Raw genomic sequence first — 21006 nt, forward strand, 5'->3', positions numbered from 1 at the left:
AAAATCAAACAATCTAGAAGACACCTGATAGCAAAGTGAGGTAGAGAATTACCTGCATAGATGTGCGTATAAACAAAATACTCCCACGTGAGTATGTTGAAGACGTGGTCCCAGCTCTCAGGAAGGGATGATTTTGAGCTTGAGGCCAATGAGGACTATAGAAAGACTTCCTCAAAACACTATAGGGTGCCTCCAGAGTCTCCTCTGGTACCAGACAGGCATGTAGTACAGACCTGCATGCATGCAAAACATCTGTACAAGGCTAAATAAATCTTTAAGGTAAAAAAAAAAATTATTCTGAGCTAGGGATGTAACTCAGTGGTAGAGTGGTTGTTTTGTAAATGCAAAGCCATAAGTGCAACCCCTAGCACTGGGGGAGAAATTGGCAAATGAAATTTATAAGTTTAAATTATTCAGACCAGAGGATATCAAAAGACATTTTGTTCCTTTTCTTCTTTGAGGTGGGGTGGGGGTGCAGGAGAATAAACCCAGGGCTTTGGGCTTGCTAGACAAATGCTCCACCACTGAACTAAATCCTCAATACTATGGGGCTGGTGATATGGCTCAATGGTTAAGAACAGGTGGCTTTTCCCATGGACCAGGTTCAATTCTTCTCACCCATGTGGTGGCTCACACCCATCTGCAACCATAGCTTCAGGGGCTCCACTACCCTCTCCTGGTGAACACAGGTCCTGTAACTGATTTGCTCTTCATAGCCTACTTTTAAAAAACTATTCAGGGCCACCAAGATACACTGAGGGGTGGGACCAGCACAGTGAGGGGGCCCTCCCATGTCAATCACTAATCAAGACAGCCCTCCAGACTCTCACACAGGCCACTGTTCAGTGAGTACAGAAGCACTCACTCAGATTCCCTGTTTGTTCCTAGATACATCTGGGTTTCTGTCAAGGTGATAAAAACCAACCAGCGCCCCTCGTTTTGTTTGTTTGTTTTCGAGACAGGGTTTCTCCGTATAGTCCTGGCTGTCCTGGAACTCACTCTGTAGACCAGACCAGTCTCAAACTCAGAAATCTGCCTGCCTCTGTCCCCCAAGTGCTGGGATTAAAGGCATGCGTCACCACTGCCCGGCACCCCTAGCTTTTTTTAAATAGCCCAGGCCCACATGCCCAGAGATGGCACTGACCACAGTTAGCTGGGCCCTCCTGCATCCATTAACAATTAAGAAAATGTGCCACAGATGGGCCCACAGGCCAGTTTGATTGAGGGACTTCTTCCCTGGAAGGCCCCTTTTCCCAGGTGTGTCAAGTTGACAACAAACTAACAAGGACGTGTGAATGAGGGTGCTTCTCGTAGGTGCCCTGGAAAGCCACAGGCAGATGCTTGGGTGACATCCTCTGTGGCTCTGCCCTTCAGTTTTTGAAATCCGACCTACCTTTCATGGAGAATTGACTAGATCCCAATTTTACTCACTAGCTGACCAGTGAGCTCCTAGGATCCAACTGTCTCTGCCTCTACAATGTTAGGATTTCAGACACAAACTGCTACACCCTGATTTTCCTTTTTTGTTTTTGGGACAGGGTCTCACGATGTAGCCCAAAATAACCTGGAACTCAGAGAGATCTGCCTATACAACAACCCTGGTCCCATTCCTACCCAGTGATGGGATTAAAGGCATGTACCACAAAGCCTACCTCACATCCAGATTTTATGTGGGTGCTGGGGATTTGAACTCAGGTCCTGGTATATACAGAATCAGTTCTTTCCCCTAATGAACCATCTCCCCACCCTGTTTTCTGTTTGAGATAGGCTCTTGTGAAAAAACCCAGGCTAGCTATGAACTAATGATTTCTAGTCTTGACTTAATGCCACCACCACATTCAGGACTTGAGTTTCTCTCTCTCTCTCTCTCTCTCTCTCTCTCTCTCTCTCTCTCTCTCTCTCTCTCTCTCTCTGTGTGTGTGTGTGTGTGTGTGTGTGTGTGTGTACACGTGTGTTTGTCTGTCTGTCTGTGCCTATGTGAACCACGCCTTTAATAGAGAGGTACAGGACAACATGTGGGAGTTTGTTCTCTTCTTCCTCCATGTTGATTCTGGAAATCAAACTCAAGTGACCGTGCTTGACAGCAAGTGCAAACCACTTAGCCATCTTGCCAGCCACTGAGTTTCCTGAGTAGTGTGCTTAATCGTATCTTAAATGTTTACTGACATGTCTATCAATTGTCCACTTATATTATTTGATCGTTTTTCTGATAAATGATAGCCATTTTATATGAGACATAGTAGATGCTTATCATGTGTTGTGATTTTGTGTATTTTTAGCTGTTTACATAGTGTCTACATCTATTTATACTTTTTGGTCATATAAGGATTTTGGTTAAAAATAAGGGTCATACATCTTCTGAACCAGGCAAGTCCTCAAGTGGAGGGATCGGGACACCAACCCAGCCACAAAACCTTCAACCTACGGACAATTTGTCCTGCCTGCAGAGTGTACTGAGGCCTGAGCCTAGTAAAATCATCAAAGAGGGCAGAGAGATTTCATCCAGCAACTGATGGGAGCAGATACAGAGACTCACAGCCAAACATTAGATAGAGCTCGGGGAGGGGCGGTCTGCTGAGGTGGAAGAGGAGGGAACTGAGGTGTCAGGGACACACCACGAGAACATGGCCCACAGAAGCAACTGACGGGGCTCATGGGAACTTGAGAGATCAGGAAATCTGTAGATAAGGAGTCTGACTTCGGTCCTCTACATATATGTTATAGCTAAGTAGCTTGGTGTTCTTGTCGGAATCCTAACAGTGGGAGCAGGGGCTGCTGCCCCTTACTCATTTGCCTACATGTGGGGCCTTTCCCTCCCTGCTGGGTTGCCTCATTCAGCCTTACAGTCTGGTCTTATTGTAGCTTGTTATGCAGTTTTTTGGTTGCTGTCCCTGGGAGGAGGCCTTCTCTTCCCTAAGGGAGAGAAGGGAAAGAGAGGGAATCTAAGGGAGAAGGATGGCGGAGAGGGGAGAAGCTGGGGGTAGGAGAGGGAGGGGAAACTTCAGCCTCTATGTAATATATGAGAGAAGAATGAAAGGGGGGCCACATTTCAATAGAATACACTATAACCCTCAGTAAGCATGTGACCAGATCACAAGTAGCTGGAGGTGGCTGTGAACAGCAACCAAATAGTAATGATTCATACTCTCTGCTAAGAAATAGAAAATTTATGTCAGAAGCTCTGGATGATTTTAGGAATGGACTGATATAATTTCTACCAGTTGCCTCTTTTTTTTTTTTTTTAATTTGATGGTGTTAGGGTATAAAGTTGGGGTTCCGGGCATGCTAGGTGAGCACTCTACTTCTGAACTATACCCCAAACTGATCATTCATCTCATATATAAACTGTGAAATAAAAATAAGGCATAATGTTGAAGATACAGTTCAGCCGCAACAGAACAGCATGTGCTTAGCAAGCATAAAGCTTATTTAGCAGAATAAGAAGACCAAGAAAGAGGGGTGGAGCCAGGAGGACGGGAGGATAGGAAGGGGAAGAGAGAGAGATCTTCGAAGCAAAGACAGAGGAGGATTCTCTACAGCATGGAACCAAAGGAGGTCATGGGTACACAGGAGTATGTATGTCTGGCTTACTTTTTCTTTCCTTTAAAGAAAATACTGTATTTTGATACCATGTCGCCCAGGCTGTCTTCAAACTCCTGGGCTCCAGTGATATTCCTGCCATAACCTTCAGAGTAATTAGGACTCCCTCTGTCACCACACGTGGCAGCCTTTAAAGAACCAGCAACAAATACAACGCCTGAAATTTTCCACACTCCTGGAGAGTGAAAGGATGTGGCGTGAGCATGCTTATAGCTTTTTCTAAATTGTACAGCACTTCATCTATGAGACCTTAACCTCATTCTTGAAGTCCTATGTGTGCAAAAGAATGTTTTACATTGCTCAGGCTATCTCTTAAGAATAGGAGGAAGGCCCAGAAAGCCATAGGACAGACCACCTTCCCATATAACACCTGTGTCAGAGAGCTGCAACCTGGGCATGTCCAGGCCTCACTACACACTTCTACTCAACTCACAGCCTACAACTACCCAGTGCTCATCTGAGATGAGGGGAACATGCCCAATGTTTGTCTACCCCAGCCTGGAGTGGCCAGGAAACCCGTGAACAGTGCCTGGAGAAGACCCTCTCTCCTGTTACCCACCTGTGCCCTCCCCAGAAAAAATGAAGAGAAGCTGGACATGGTTCCAAACTAGGTAGAGGCAGGAAGATTGGGAGTTCAAGGTCATCCTGAACGACCACCAAATTCAAGGCCCAGGCTAGCCTGGGCTACATGGGATAGACCCTATCCCAAAAAATCAAAAAAGAAAAGAAGATGGGATTGGGGGTAACTTAAATGAAAAGTCTGTACTGCTTGGGAACATTATAGACACATACCAGCAAACATTCTCTCTCTTACCCTGTCCTCACACAGGCAGTTACACTACCAAGCTAGAATTGAAGGCTGAGTGAGGATCCTTCTGTAAAGTAGAATGAATTAAGAACATAGCTTGGGGGCTGGAGAGATGGCTCTGCAGTTAAGAGCACTGACTGCTCTTCCAGAGGACCTGAGTTCAATTCCCAGCAACCACATGGTGGCTCACAACCATCTGTAATGGGATCTGATGCTCTCTTCTGGTGTGTCTGAAGAGAGCGACCATATATATATACATATATGCGACAAGAGGAAACTGAGCACAAGGGCCAGATGTAGTGACTCATACCTATAATCCTACATGTGGGAGGCTGAGGCAGGAGGACTAACCTAAATTCAAGACCAGCCTGGACCACAGAGTAAGACTAGAAGTATGGGATGTTTTTTATTTTATTATTTTAGGTGTATGTGTGCTTTGTCTGCATGCATGTCTATGCCCTATATACATAAACTCCACACAAAGAAGAAACTTTAAAGCAATAAGATTATTTAAAGCAATAAGATATTAATTTCTCCCACACCCACAAACAGGGTCTCAAATACCCCAAGTAGCACCAAATTTCTCTGTAGCCTCACCTGGCTTTGAACTCCTGGGCCTCCTACCTGAGCCGCCCAAATGCTAGGATCATAGGTAAAACCCAACGCACTTGATTATAAATTTTTATTTGTAAAGCTGGTAAAGATTTAACAGAACAACAAGAGATTATTTCATACTTGCAAGGCCCATTCACACATGCTGGAAGCAGTTTAAATCAGCATAAAAGGTTGTTATAATTTTCTTTTCTTTTTTCTTTTTTTTAGTTTTTCGAGACAGGGTTTCTCTGTGTAGCCCTGGCTGTCCTGGAACTCACTCTGTAGACCAGGCTCGCCTCGAACTCAGAAATCCACCTGTCTCTGCCTCCCAAGTGCTGGGATTAAAGGTGTGAGCCACCATTGCCCAGCTATAATTTTCAATTTGCACTCACATTGGCTCAGCAGGTTTAGGTGTTTGTCCTAAAGAAGTATTTGCAGGCCAGGTGGTGGTGGCGCATGTCTTTAATCCCAGCACTTGGGAGGCAGAGGCAGGCGGATTTCTGAGTTCAAGGCCAGCCTGGTCTACAGAGTGAGTTCCAGGACAGCTAGGGCTATACAGAGAAACCCTGTCTCGAAAAAACAAACAAACAAACAAACAAAAAAACAAAACTCTTATAAGCCATGGCCCCTACCCTCAAGGAACTTAACTTATAATGAGATTAAAAAACAAAACCAGAATTAAAAACAAAAAACCAAACCAAAACCAACCAACCAACCAAAAAACCAGGGCTATGCTTGCCACAGACCGGGATTTCTTACGGGGTCCCTTGTTCCACGGGACTAGGGGTTCTGGCCAGGTGGGCACGGGATTCGGCTTTTGACAAACAGACTACACACGAGTGGTGTAAAATCTGAGTGTATTTCTTTAAAAATGACATGAGGCTTTTACAATCATTGCAAAAGAGAAATGAAAAATCTGGCAGCTCAACAGTTGAGGTACCCTGAGGCTATCTGAAACATACTGGGTCTAAAGCAGCAGCTATCTCCTCTGAACTGGTGCTGCATCCCCCAGGCCCAAGTGCTCTGGGCCCGGGGGATTGCGGGAGATACATGAATCTGAGTCTTAGCCCATCTAAGTTCTAGTGTTAGTCCTGCATGTGAGTCCAAGTCCTTCTTCCAGTCCTAGTGCTAGACTGAAGTCACGTAGGCAAGCCAACCCCCACACCCAGGTCCGTAGGGTCTGGTAGCCAGGTGTGTAAGAGGAGGAAGAGGGGTGGAGCCCTCCCTGTTGAGGTATTTTTTTTTTTTTCCGAGACAAGGTTTCTCTGTGTAGCCCTGGCTGTCCTGGAACTCACTCCGTAGATCAGGCTGGCCTTGAACTCAGAAATCCCCCTGCCTCTGCCTCCCAAGTGCTGGGATTAAAGGCATTAAAGGCGTGTGCCACCACCACCCCGGCTCTGTTGAGTTATTCTTATGCTAATTCTCTGGTTCTTGCTGGAGGCAGGCAGAGGGGACTCCGGACCTAACACTTTCAGCTAATGTCCTAGAGTGAGAGAAACCTTTCAATTACTCTCTAGTACTTAAAACATTAAATTAGGATAGTTGGAAACTTTGTGTCGGCCAGGAGACAATGCCCAATCTTAACCATTTACAAATCATTACTTGGGGTAGCTTTATGCCTAATTATGAGGCCGTGTTGATGATTGGAAAGACTAATCTGAAACACGTCTGAGGTAGGGGATACCAGCTACTAGTCTGAAATCCAGGAGGCACAGAACCCCTTTTGGGGCCTTATTGCCTCTTATCCTTTATCAGGATTTTATCCCCATATAATGGATGTGACTGGAGTAGACGAGTGTGCGTGGCATATGCTGAAAAATTCTGCCTTTATTCCCAGCACTCTGAAGGCAGAAGCAGGCAGATCTGTAATAAAGAGGCCAGGCTACATAGCAAGTTCCAGGGCAGCCAGAGCTGCAGAGTAAGACCCTGTCCCAAAACAAAACAAAAAACCTCAAAAATTACCAGCAACTTCATATGTGATATTCTTTGTATATGGAAATGAGAGCTTAGCTTAGTTTGGTGGTTCACCTGAAATTTCACAACTAGGAAGCAGAACCAGGAGGCTAGTTCACTTGAGTAAGGTGGGACCCCGGTCTTTGGAGTGGGAGTGTAACTCATAGGGGGAGTACTTCTTAGCCTGTTCAAGCCCTAGGTGTGAGTCCTAGGACTGCGAAGAAGACAAAAGAAAACTTGCTTACATGGGTTGTTTCCAACAGATTCTTTTGTTGGGGTTAATAAATCAGCCTTGTTATTTTTTGATGTGGTTTGCCTGTTCCCTACTGAGTATTTCAGCAGTTTCCAATGTTTCATGGTTAAGTGCTGAAGCTCTTCAAATACAGCTTTAGGTAGTCATACAAACTTTATTTTTCTTTTGTGTTTTTTCAACCTCATATAGGCCTTATGAAGTTGAGACTGCAAACTCTCTATGTAGTCCAAGCCAGCCTCAAAACCATGATCCTCATTTGTTAGATCAGAGTCGACTGAAGTGATGTGAAAATAAAAGGGGAAAAATTGGGATGGGGGGTGTCTCAGCTCACCGGAGGCACGGGGCCATCAACCCTTCATCCTTCACAGGCACAAGCCACCATATTCAACTCTAGAGCTCTGTGTAGCACAGGTTGTCTTCAAACTTGCAATCCTCCTGACTCAGCCTGAAAAGAGTTGGGATTATAGGCCTCTACCACCACACTTGCTGCAAATATTTCTTTTTTTGTTAGTTTGTTTGTTTTTCAAGACAGGGTTTCTCTGTGTAGCCCTGGCTGTCCTGGAACTCACTCTGTAGACCAGGCTGGCCTTGAACTCAGAAATCTGCCTGCCTCTGCCTCCCAAGTGCTGGGATTAAAGACGTGTGCCACCACTGTTCAGCTTTGTTTTTGTTTCTGTTGTTTTTGTTTTTAAAAGAGTTTTGTATTGACAAGACCTAGAGTATGCCTGGCATATTAGATATTTTACTCAAAAGTGTTGGCTGAAAGCAGCAGTTCTCAAACCTGTGGATCTTGATCCCTTTGGAAAACCTTTGGCACATGTTTATATTACAACTCATAGCAGTAGCAACGTTACAGTTATGAAGTAGCAATGAAAATAATTTTATGGTTGGGGTCAGCACAACATTAGGAGCTGTACTAAAGGGTTGCAGCATTAGAAAGGTGGAGAGTCCATGCTTTAAAGACATAACCTATTGCTAGATGTGATATCTGAGAGGTTATCACAGAAGATGAGAAAAACCAGATCTTCCTCAGCCAAAACTACAGCACATAATCAAAAAGTTCGTAAGGGAAGCGGCGTAGCTTTAGTGCCTCAAACAGTTTGGTGAAAGCAGTAATAGTGGAGAGGCCAAACAACACAGGGTAGAAATCCCAAAATCCTTAGCTTTTTAAGATGCCTTTAGGTAGGTTTGAAGACAGGCTTTACAGCTCCCTTAGCTCTGGCTACATCCAATTCCTGTGATCTCCTTAAAGCACCGAGACACCTGCTCAGCTGGTAAAGGTATGAGAGAACTACTACGGTCCACAAGCCCAATACACACAATAAAATGAACATAACATTTAAAGCACCTCATTCCACACTCTAGACATCCATCAGGAAGTGTGCTTAATTGCTTCAGGTTCAAGTGCTGACCTGTGCTTTGTGATTTCTTTTATAATTTTTTAGCTTGTTCAACTTCCAACAAAAGGCTAAGCAGGAGGCCCCGTGGTTCAGAGCATGTACTACCCTCCACAAGGGCTCAGAGGCTGGGGAGTTCAGAGTTTGAAGCCAGCTTTGACTACAAAGAGAGTACTGGGCTAGTCTGGGCTTTATGTGACAAGACCTTTGTCTTAAGAACAAGGCTAAGGAGGGCAGAGAAATGGCTTATCAGTTTAAAGCACTGGCTGCTCTTGCAGAGGCCCCCAGGTTCAGTTCCTAGCACCCACGTGGTGACTCACAACTGCCTGTACCTCCAGTTACAGGAGCCGACTCCCTATTCCAACCTCCACAGGAACTAGGCATTCATGGGGTGCACAGACACACATGCAGACAGAACGCTCATACATCAACAGTAAATAAAAAATTTAAAAAGCCAAACAAGAAAACCAAATACGTGATTCTAAGTTATCTGGAATAGGCAAATTCTTAGAAGCTCTGGCTTCCATGGGCACATACATACACACACACACACACACACACTCACACACACGACTCGAAATAAATCTTTATAAAATATGTGAACTCTTTTTCAAGCTTGCACCTCCACTTCTTTGATGTGTCTCTTGGGTTACTAAATAACATTCACTCTGTCCGTTGAAAGCTTAGGATTCAACTTCGCCAACTCTAGATTTTGAGTCTCTTAACTGGAAATGAAAGTGGTCAGAAAATTAAAACAGTAAGCTAAAGCAATTAATTTTGCTTTTTGCTGCACTCTGCAGCCAAACTGGGTGGAAGACTGACTTTTTTAAAAGGGTCCATGGCCCTCAGTCTGCATGAGGCATTGTAAATGTTTCCGTTTGGTGCAGTCCTAGGTTCCCTCCGCCCAAGTCGTCTGAGCCAGAAGTATCTGGATCCTGGGCTCGTCCAGGGTGCGCTCGCTCGGGTGAAACCACGGGATCCAAAGCCTGCAAGGTTGGTCTAGGGACTAGGCCCGCCTTGCTCAGCATTTCTTGCCCGCAAGGCTCAGAGCTAAGGAGCTACAGAAAATTAGACTCCTAGGCCTGGGTTCCACCGATCCCGTGCAGCAGAGCGCCTGAAGCACTCGTCCCCGGCCTACGGCTCCATGATGTGACCTCTCCACCTCAAGACTTCCGCACTCTGGTACCTCGCACTAAGAAAAAGCCATCTAGAAGATTCTACGAGGCTCGGAAACCCCGGCTTGAATCCACCCCCACAAGGCCCTTGGGCACAGCCACTCCCCGCCCCCGCGCCGTTGCCCAGGTAACCGAGGGGCGGTGGCAGCGGCGAGGGGCGGGACTTCCGGCAAGTGACGCTCCAGGGCTGGGCTACAAAAGAGGTCGGCTGCGGCGGGCCGGGCGGAACTTTCCAGAACGCTCGGTGGGTGGTGGAGGAGCAGCGTGTGGCCGAGCTGCGCTGTGCTCCGCTCCCCTTTCCTCTCTCCGGCGCCGGCCCGCTCACCGGTGAGTCTCGGCCCTTAGGCCTCCCTCGGTCGCGGCGTGCGGGTCTGGACACCAGACAGCCGGGGAAGCCGCAGCCGGAGGAGGCGGTTGGTCCCGCGTGGGCGGGGGACTGCGGGTTCCCTGAGCCGGGCTCGGTCTTCGGAAGGCTGCCGGGAATGCCCGGCGCCCTGCCCGCCCGGACGCCACGAGGCGGCCCGAGGCCCAGGCCGATTCGCCGCCCGCCTTAGACTCCTCGGTACGCACCCCCGCGCTCCGCCGCCCGGGCCGGGTGGGCAGCGCTGCGCACGCGCGGGCCGAGGCAGGGGTGAGGGGCTGCGGGAGGAGCCGGGCGGAGGCTGCGGCTGGCGCTTCTCCTGGCTCTCCTCCCTCTCTTTGTTGAGGTCCGGCCTCCCCCTCCGCCTTTTCGATCAGGGTGGGAGGGAGAAAGGAAGGAAACCTTAACGGTCGACGCCAGGTGCCGGGGAAACCCTGAGGGCGAGTCGGCTTCGCAGGCCTGAGAGGGGCGAGAGTGGGTAAGCTGGCGAGCGAGCGAGCAGGAGCAGGATGGCGACGGGGCTCGGGCACCTGCTCCCAGCCAGGCTGGTCTCAGAAGCCACTCCTCCACCCCCGGGTGTCCAGTGTCTCTTTCCGGCGAGTGTATGGCCTTTATCAGATGTACAAAGGCAGTGGTAGTGTCCTAACCAGTGTACGGAACCTATCAGTGCTGCTTTGGGTTCCTAGCAAAACCTCTGGGGGAAAGGAAACCGGAAGAAGCCCGATAATTCATGCGTTAGTGCAGTAGAGTAGGAACCAGCTGCTGGGCGGGCTTTCCTTCGCATTCCCTGGAATTTTATATTTAATCTGTTAGAATTTACAGCTGAATCATATCAGGAATTTTTACCTCTTAAGACGTTTAGGGAAGGCTGTATTAGTGTGAGATAAAGGCAAAAGAACAGGTTGCTTTAGTTCCGGTAGTTAAAAACTACCAGTTAAGAGCCAGTCGTGGCGCACACCTTTGATCTGAGAGTGGTCAGGAGGCAGAGGCAGATGGATCTTTTGTAGGAAAGTTTAAAGCTGGTTTGAAATTACCATTTTCTGATTTCAGGCTGTAAAAAATGGTGAAAGAAACCACTTACTATGATGTTTTGGGGGTCAAACCCAATGCCACCCAGGAAGAATTGAAAAAGGCATATAGAAAATTGGCCTTGAAGTACCACCCCGATAAGAATCCAAATGAAGGAGAAAAGGTGAGTGCAGAGGCAAACAGCTCAGCAGTGTTACCTATGTATATCTTTGTGCTACTGCCTGAACATCTATAGTAGCTGTGCTTTGTAACAGTTGTTTCTAATGTGAGATCCTCTTCTGAAACAGTTTAAACAGATTTCTCAAGCTTATGAAGTTCTTGCTGATTCCAAAAAAAGGGAATTATATGATAAAGGAGGCGAACAGGCGATTAAAGAGGGTGGAGCAGGTGGTGGTTTTGGCTCACCCATGGATATCTTTGATATGTTCTTTGGAGGAGGAGGAAGAATGCAAAGAGAAAGGAGAGGTAAGAAAAATCTAGCTTGCCTGCAGCAGAATAAAGTAGCTGGTGCTGAAAGACTTGAGAATTTATTTAAATGCTTGCTTACACGTTGGTATGATACACTCTGTCCATGAACATTCTTTGACTGGTGTCATTTTCAGTTGAGATTTTATGTAATCAAAAAATAGCTAAGCCCAAAAGCAGGTATAATCAACTCCATAGATTCCCGAACAGTAGGGTAACACAGTGTAGTAACTTAGGTTTAGTGCAGTGGCCTTTTTCTCTTGAGAAAACTAAACCTTACCAAGAAAAGACTGAAAACAGCTCATTGTCTCCAGATAGCTTGCTTGTTTGCTCTTGCTTCAGCTTAACTAGCTCAACTTATATGCACTTAAATGTTTGACCAAAAGAAGATGTTTATGGGAAGACTGTATTGGAGGTTAAAATAGCACTTTGTTCTCAATATAGTTAATACGAACTAATGGGTAGGCACAGTTCTTGAACAAATAGGCAGGCCATTAAATTTCACTTTGCCCTCTTAAAGGTTTAAGAAGACTTGAAAAACTGTTTACTGTGTTTTTGTAAGAATTTGCCTTAGGGCTGAGAGATTGCTCAGTGGTTAAGACCATTTGCCATTCCTTGCAGAAGGTCCAGATTCTGTTCTCAACATCCACATTAGATAGCTTGCTCACTACTGGCCTCTTGGTTTTCACATAAACATGTATGCACACAAATAAATAAAAACCTGTAATCCCAATCAACCTGCTCAGCCATAAGGCAGTATGAGCTGTAGAGAAGTCACCACTAACCCTTTTGGCTTAGATCAGCCTGAGGGTTTGTAAGCTGTTGCTGCTATGGGAAAGGTGCTTGGTCTGTCTCCAGAAACTTTATTTTCCTTTCCTGTACTCTGTAAAGCTAAGAAAGCTCTAACTAATAAAAACACAAAGTGAAGCTAGAAAAAAGCAGGACGTAGCGGCTTTTTTGTTTGTTTGTTTGAGACAGGGTTTCTCTGTATAGCCCTGGCTGTCTTGGAACTCACTCTGTAGACCAGGCTGGCCTCAAACTCAGAAATCCACCTGCCTCTACCTCCCAAGTGCTGGGATTAAAGGCATGCACCACCACTGTCCAGCTGTGGTGACATTTTTAGCACCTCATTTAAAGAGTATCTCTTTACATACGATATTCAGAAAGGATTGGAACTTTATTTAGTAATCAGGCAATATTGGTGGTGGTGGGTAAAGTCCTAGGGGAACAATCACTAGCTAGGAACTTATTAACCATTGACGGGTGATTTCATTTTTTGTAACCTGGTTGTCCTTATGTGATCTCAACCAACTTACTTCAGGTTGTAGTTATATGTGGCAATCTTTTGTCACTAGCCAGATGTGGGTCTTGAAGTTGAGATTAATTTAAAGGGAAAAAATTCTCTCCAGCTGTAGTAGCCACCACACTTAAAATTGTATCTAGTAATTGTGACTAGTTATTTGCAGTATTGTACACATAAAATGTGTCCATTATAGAAAGTTCTGTTTGACAATACTATAACAAAAGGCCTGGGAAATTTGAGACACCAATGCTAGCCTAGCAGTGAAAACTATTGAAACAGAAGTAGAAATTGCTATTTCAGTAGTGTCTCAATGTTGGCTTCTCAGCCAATCTTGATTAGAAAGAATTTACTGTGCTAAAGAATGTTTGGGTTAAGTAACTAGCCATGTTGCTTAATAATGCCTAATAAGTAAAACCTTCAAAGGGATACATGCTTGGCATTTTGAAATGTGCCTGAACATTGAGTGACTTTTAAGGGTAGTGTTTTAAGTGCTGGATTTCTAAGAGGGTCTCTTGTGTTCTTAGGCAGTTGAGTTGCTCATATAATTTTCCTCATCTATGATTAGATTAGTTTGAGGATCAAGTGATTGGGTAAATGTTGTATATGAGTATAGCTCAAAAAGATATATAGCTTGAGGCTGATCTTCCATTATCTTTTGCCATTTTTATAATGCCTTCAACAAAGAAACACTACAAATGTGTGTTTAATGAGCAGTGTTTTATTCTAGGTAAAAATGTTGTTCATCAGCTCTCAGTGACCTTAGAAGACTTATATAATGGTGCAACAAGAAAACTGGCTCTGCAAAAGAATGTGATTTGTGACAAATGTGAAGGTAAGAGTTCTTAAGTGTTGGGTTGTTGGTTGGGTTGTTGATGTTTTTTGAGAATAGGCCTTTTTAGATGTAAGGTGGCCTTATATCTTTCTTCCTCAACGTTCCATGGATTACACCAGGTCCCCATATCTAACTTCCTTGATAGAGAAAGTCAGAATTCTGCACTAAAAGCAGCTGAATCTTCTACCAAGAGAAACAACATAATGACTTTGTTGTAACATTGTCATGTCTGTGTATTTTCATCATTGTTCTCTTCTCCAACTCCTTCCTTAATATTCCTCTGTATGCCTGTGGATTGATGCCCCAACGAGTCCCATAAGAATTGCTTCAGGAACGTGGGTGAGGGATTGTTCCCAAAAGGACAGGCCCCGGAATCAGTGGCTACATGTAGAAGAAAATGTCTCTTCAGGGATGAGACCTTGTCATCAGCTCCTTCCTTTTTGACAAGATGTCGATGGGCCCAATACTGTGTAGATTCTAAGTAACAATTTTTTTAAAAAAAACAGTGCTTTGTACCATGTATATGCATCAGGTGTTGTTTGTGTGGGAGGTCAGAAAACAACTTGTAGTAATTAGGCTTTTTTTCTTCAACCATGCATGCATTAAAAAACTGGGGTTGGTCAGACTTGGTGGCAAATGTTTTTCAAACTGATCTGTCTCAGTGGCACCAAATTATCATCTTACTTGATTTTTTTTGTCTTTCATTTTGTTTTTGTTATTGTTAGTTGGTTGGATTTTTTGGTTGTTTTTTTATAAGACCAGTTTCATCCAGGCTGGCCTCTTAACTAAAAGTCCTGTCTCCAATTCCTGAGTGCCTCCTGGACAGCATTTTGGCTACTTTTTTTTTTTTTCTTCCCCTTTTTAAAGGATGGTCCTGTTCCCAGGCATAGTAGTCCATGTTAGATCTCTTTATGAGGTCAGTAAAACCATGTCTCAATAAAAAGAAATTGTGCTGTAGGAACACATAATGTAAGATTATGGTACAAGCTGTTATGGAGTTACTGCTCATCTCACTGCTCCCTTAAAGTGTTCTGAAAGTGAAATGCTTGCAGAGATCCTTACCATTAGGCCTGCCTACTTTGAGCTTATTAAAAAGGCTTAATACTCCACCACCACTTCATGCACACCTGTCCTTTTTTTTGCCTTCCTGTGTGTTTTATCTCTCTACTGCTGCATGCTGTACCTGTGAAAGCCAGAAGAGGGTATCAGATCCCCCTGGAACTGGAGTTAAAAGAGGAAGGGTTGTGAGCCACCATGTGGTGCTGGGGATCAATCTTAATCTTTTAGTTAGTGAGCCAGGTCTCTAGGCCTTGCCCTTTCCTTCCTTATATGTCCTCTTCTCCCCTCCCGTTTGCTAAAAATCCTCTTCCACAGAATGCATGCTCTCTGACATCCTTGGGCATTTTCTTTTCTTTTTTTTTGGTTTTTGGTTTTTGGTTTTTGGAGACAGGGTTTCTCTGTATCCTGGCTGTCCTGGAACTCACTCTGTAGACCAGGCTGGCCTTGAACTCTGAAATCGCCTGTCTCTGCCTCCCAAGTGCTGGGATTAAAGGCATACGCCACTACCACCCAGTTGGGCATTTTCTTTCTTTTCTTTTTTTTAAAGATTTATTTATTTTATATATATGAGTACACCTTTGCTCTTTTCAAACACACCAGAAGAGGGTATCAGACCCCATTGAAGATGGTTATGAGCCACCATGTGGTTGCTGGGAATTGAACTCAGGACCTCTGGAAGTTCTCTTAACCACTGAGCCATCTCTCCAGTCCCCAAGGGCATTTTCATATCTAAAGACACATCTTCCTTCACCCCACTTCCCAACACACACTCAGATGCTTTTGCTGACCATGTGTCTTGTTTAAACTGTAATTCAAAATACAACTCTTCTTACCCTCCTCTGGCAACTGCTGAGATTCATAGTTTGCCTACCTTGTTTGCTTTTTTCCCCTAAAACTTCCAAAGAAGAATATTAATTTATCTGAATTGTACATTTTAGGACATCAGTTCATAGACCTTAAATACTAAGGAGTTAGACTCTTGATTACTGCTAAGTTAACATATAAGTTTCTTTTAAAACGGTCTAGGCCGCGGTGGTAAGAAAGGAGCAGTAGAGTGCTGTCCCAACTGTCGGGGGACGGGCATGCAGATAAGGATCCATCAGATTGGACCAGGAATGGTTCAGCAAATTCAGTCAGTGTGCATGGAGTGCCAGGGTCATGGAGAACGCATCAGTCCTAAAGACAGATGTAAAAGCTGCAATGGAAGAAAGATAGTTCGAGAGAAGAAAATTTTAGAAGTACATATTGATAAAGGTGAGTACTGATCCACTCTAATCTGAATCATGTTTATTTTTTTTCCTACCCTCATTACCTTTTGGACCACTTCCTTTTCAATTCTTTTCAAATTTATCACTTTGTGGTAGAGTTGTTTGTGATGTACTGTTTAATTAGGATTGTTTTCATGAATGAGGATTATTGATTATTTACTGGAACATGTACAGTTTAACAGTGGCTATACAGGATTTAAGAAAAGGACTCCCTGCTAGTAACATCAGCTTCTAGTAATCCAGTGGGGAATGTGGCCTAGTGAACGTGGCATTTATAATTATTTGTTAAACTCTTTCTTAATTTCTTTATCTCTCATTGAGATGGGGATTTTTTTCTGTATTTCCAAGGCTAACCTCAAACCCTGTGCTTTTTGACCAGGAAATTTGCTGCTTGTTTGAGGTAGGATGGGACTTTTTTGCAGGTAAAAGTTGCCATGAACTCCTGGTCCTCCTGCTTCTACCTCCTAAGTGTTGGGGTTAAAGATGTGTAGTAGTGTAGTTCACTCACATTGGAATTAAGAGCACAGTAAGCAAGTCTGGTGGTGGCTGGCACACACCTTTAATCTCAGTGCTTGGGAGGCAGAGGCAGGCAGATCTCTTGAGTTTGAAGTCAGCCTGGTCTACCGAGGGAGTTCCAAGACAGCCAGGGCTATATAGAGAAACCCTGTCGTGAAAACCCAAAGGAGGGGGTGGGAGGACTACTTTAACATTTTTCAGCAGGGTTTCAGTGTGTAGCCCAGTCTGCTTCTGTCTCCCTAGTACTGTGATCATAAGCCTGCCCTCCAGCCTTGGGCCCTGAGCTCTGTGGATAACACCTATTGTGCAAGCATAAAGACCATGAGCTGAAATTCCCAGCATGGAAGGGGAGAAATGCTAACTTTGGCCAATGTGCACTTCTGCCCTGGAAGTCTGAGAGGTGGAGACAGCATGACTGGGGCTTGTGGCCAGGTTCAGTGAAACAGAAGGACATCCGAACAGATGTACACACAGAGTTAAATCTTTATTAAACTAAAAGTTGTGAGCTAGCATTAACCTCAATAAATAACAACCTTTTCAAAAACATTTGCTATATTGGAAAATACTCGTGTTTTCTATATGGGCCACATGTGCCTATCATAGTAAACATTTTGGGGGTGGGGTAGGGGATTGGTTGAGACTGCTGGCCTTGAACTGAGGGTCCTACCTCTGCCTCCTGAGTGAATTAAAGTGCCCTGCTAACCTTTTTTTTGTTTTTTTGAGACAGGGTTTCTCTGTGTAGCCCTGACTGTTCTGGAACTCACTCTGTAGACCAGGCTGGTCTCTAACTCAGAAATCTGCCTGCCTCTGCCTCCCAAGTGCTGGGACTAAAGCTGTGTGCCACCACTGCCCAGCAAACTTTTTTAATCACTCTAGGCTAATAGAAACCAAATCCAGGGTCTTTGCATGTACTGGGTAGTTAATCTACCTAAGGCAAAAGATTGTAAGTTTTTATTTTATTTTTTAAACAGAATAACAGGTACAGAGAAGATGAAAACAGAGTGGAGGAAGCTTCCAAGGAAAGAATTCTGAATTTTAAAATCTAGTATTCTTACTGTAGCTAATGATAGTCGTTACAGATTGTTACACAATCAGAATAGTTAACTGGTTACAGTGTTTTGTCAGTTGTTAATTTGCTTCTAACATGTTTTTTTTTTGGAGGGGGTTATGTGTATGAGAACACTGTAGTTGTACAGATGGCCACGAGCCATCGTGTGTGTGGCTACTGGGAATTAAACTCAGGACCTCTGCTGGCCCCACTTGCTCCCGCCCCACTCCCAGCGTAATTCACTGTAGCTGTCTTCAGACGCACCAGAAGAGGGTGTCAGATCTCATTACAGGTGGTCGTGAGCCACCATGTGGTTGCTGGGATCCGAACTCGGGACCTTTGGAAGAGCAGTCAGTACTCTTACCTATCTCGTCAGCCCTAACATGGGTATTTTTAATCCTCAGCTGCTTGAATGAAATAAGTCTCTTTGACAAAGTTATGTGTGCAGCTAAGCAGGCAATATTTCTGAGATGAGAAGCCTGACTCTGTAGAAAGTTGTTTCATCTACTGCATGTCTCATCTACAGCATGCTTCAGTGCCAAACTAGACTGGATTAAATAGTCCCTTTTTTTTTCTGTCATCCACAAAGACATGTATATGCTGGAAGATATACATGAACAGGTCAGGACATTTTGAAGGAATGATAATGAGGATTGAAGTTGAACCCAATGCCTTGGCATAATGCTGTACCACTGAACTATATGTCCGCAGACCACATCTGTAGTTTAGTAGATTTTATGATCCCGACCTTATTATCCTGCCTCTGATATCAGTAAAAGTACACACTTGATCTGTGTTTAGGCATGAAAGATGGTCAGAAGATAACATTCCACGGTGAAGGAGACCAAGAACCAGGACTGGAGCCAGGAGACATTATCATTGTGTTAGATCAGAAGGACCATGCTGTTTTTACAAGGTAAAAGACTTAAATCACTCTTCCAAACTGACTAGTTTGGTTGAAATCTAGTTTGAATGAGTGAACTTTTCTTTCACTCTTAGATTTGGGGGGGGGTTCGAGACAGGGTTTCTCTGTGTAACCCTGGTTCTGGAACTCACTCTGTAAACCAGGCTGGTCTCAATAGATCCACCTGCCTCTCTCCCAAGTGCTGGGATTAAAGGCGCGCACCACCATTACCCGGCTAGTTCTTCTCTCTTAGAACACGGGTATATGTAACAAACTGCAGTGTGTTCTATAAAAGCTCATTAGTTCTGTTTCCGTTGTAAATGGTTAGAAGTAGAATCAAGATTGGTTTTTTTTTTTTTTGTCTTAAAAGTAAATTGTTGGTGCGAGAAAGCTATATAGAATACCCTACTCCCCTACAGTCTCTGGATAGTCAATTCAAAAAAGCTAATGCCTTTCACCAATTGCCCATATTTGATTTATATGGAGTTGTTTTATGTGTAAATACCCAAACTATCTTAATATGAAAGTAAAATTTGGGACTGTTAGATATATATAATTTGTGTCTTGAAACACAAAATTTCCAAACTGGACATGAAGGTTGGTTGTGGGGGAGGAGGTTGCGTGTGTAGAAGGAACTTGTTTAGGAAAAGATTTCACAGATGTTTATTCTGTGTTGGAAAACTAAATGTGAGCGAATGTGAGCTTAAAAAAGCTATCACAAGATCCAGGCACTGGTAACACATCTTTCATCCCAGCCCTTGAGAGAGAGGCAGGTGGATCTCTTGAGTTTGAAGACAGTTGGGCTGTTAAAGAAACCCTAAACATTTGTTTATCAGATTTTTATCAAAGATTTGTTCATCAAAAAACCTAAAATGCTATATTAGGCAGTATACTAAATATTTTCATCCAAGGGATCTTTACTGTCTCTTAAAGTGCTCATAATTGGTTTAAATAATTGACGATCCAGCCCAAGTCGGTTTTAAATGTGTTTGGCTTCCTTTAACCCCAGTGTGTATTTTGTTTGTGTTACGGTTTTATTTTTCTCCCCTCTGAAGAAACCAGATTTAAGATTAATTAGGCAACAACTCGGGAAGAATACATTGCTTAGAATGTGTGACAAGAACACTTGTTTTAAGACCCAAGGCAGGCTTTGATCTTCCCTGCCTTTGGTTACTACCTCCCAAGTGCTGGCAGTCAGAGGCCTATACCACTGTGCCCAGCTTGTGTCCTAAGGATTTTGAAGCCTTGTTCAGCAAAGAGCTGACTGTTTCCAAAATTGTTAATTTCAGCATTTAAAAGTTTTGTTTTCAGAGTAGTGAAAGAAAAGCTTGCCTGTGGTGGTGTGTGTATAATCATTTGAAAGATGTAACTGTGCCTTACTTATTTGTGTTGCTGCAGGCGAGGAGAAGACCTTTTCATGTGCATGGACATACAGCTGGTTGAAGCATTGTGTGGCTTCCAAAAGCCAATATCTACTCTCGACAACCGAACCATAGTCATCACCTCTCATCCAGGTATAATAACTAGGTGAACCTGGTTCTCTGCTTTGCCTTTTTCTTGTCTTCTGATAACTAAGAAGTAATAATAGCTATTGAGGAAAATGTGTTGCTTTCCTTCCTTGGTTATATATCTTTAGAGCTGAGATGAAGTTATTGGGCCTTGGGTGAATATTGGTCACCTCTTTGAAAAGCCATAAATGAAGGCAACAGGGCTGTTGAACCAAAACTCAGAGGTTGTCTTGGGTTTTTTTCGTTGCCTTGTACAAATGAGACCATACCTAAGATTTTGGCTTCAATGTCTTTAGGTCAGATTGTCAAGCATGGGGATATAAAATGTGTGCTAAATGAAGGTATGCCAATATACCGTCGGCCATATGAAAAGGGACGTCTAATCATTGAGTTTAAGGTAAGTGGTAATACAGGCCAAGCAAATACATTTAAAATCTCCCTTTATCCAGTTAAAATTGGAACACTAAATGACTTTCTCTTAAACTATGAGTTACAAGTGGTACTGTGACAGTTAATTTTTGTAGCACTTGGCCTGGGTGTGGTTCGTGCCTATAATTTAGCACTTGAAAGGTAGAATTGGGAGGGTAAAGAATCATTTGGTTAGGCAGTAGTGGCTTTAATCTGAGTGCTTGGGAGGCAGAGGTACTTGGATCTCTGAGTTTGAGGCCAGCCTGGTCTATAAAGCAAGTTCAAGTACAGTCAGGGCTCCGAAGATAAATCCCCTCTCAAAATAAAACAGTCATCTTTGGCTGCAGAGTGAGTTCAAGGTAGTGGTTCTAAGCCAGATTTACGAGGTACATCTGAACAAATGGGTAATTTTGTGTTTTTCTAGGGGGAAGTGAATTCCAGTATATTTATTTCTTGCAGGTAAACTTTCCTGAAAATGGCTTTCTCTCTCCTGATAAACTCTCTTTGCTGGAAAAACTCCTTCCT

General features: G+C 44.0%; 1 protein-coding gene across 1 annotated transcript; it reads left to right on the plus strand.

Annotated features, from left to right (window-relative positions):
• Window positions 1-10493: 10493 nt before the first annotated feature.
• Dnaja1 (DnaJ heat shock protein family (Hsp40) member A1) lies at window positions 10494-21000 on the plus strand (the record flags this gene model as incomplete). Its single annotated transcript, XM_031377063.1, has 9 exons — window positions 10494-10619; window positions 11192-11333; window positions 11458-11635; window positions 13666-13770; window positions 15856-16083; window positions 18463-18577; window positions 19964-20079; window positions 20370-20470; window positions 20941-21000. Coding segments are annotated over exons 2-9 (1035 nt in total), but the record flags the coding sequence as incomplete, so codon positions are not given.
• Between the last annotated feature and the right edge of the window lie 6 nt (window positions 21001-21006).

The sequence above is a fragment of the Mastomys coucha genome, unplaced genomic scaffold (assembly GCF_008632895.1).
Source record: "Mastomys coucha isolate ucsf_1 unplaced genomic scaffold, UCSF_Mcou_1 pScaffold18, whole genome shotgun sequence".
Lineage (NCBI taxonomy): Eukaryota > Metazoa > Chordata > Mammalia > Rodentia > Muridae > Mastomys > Mastomys coucha.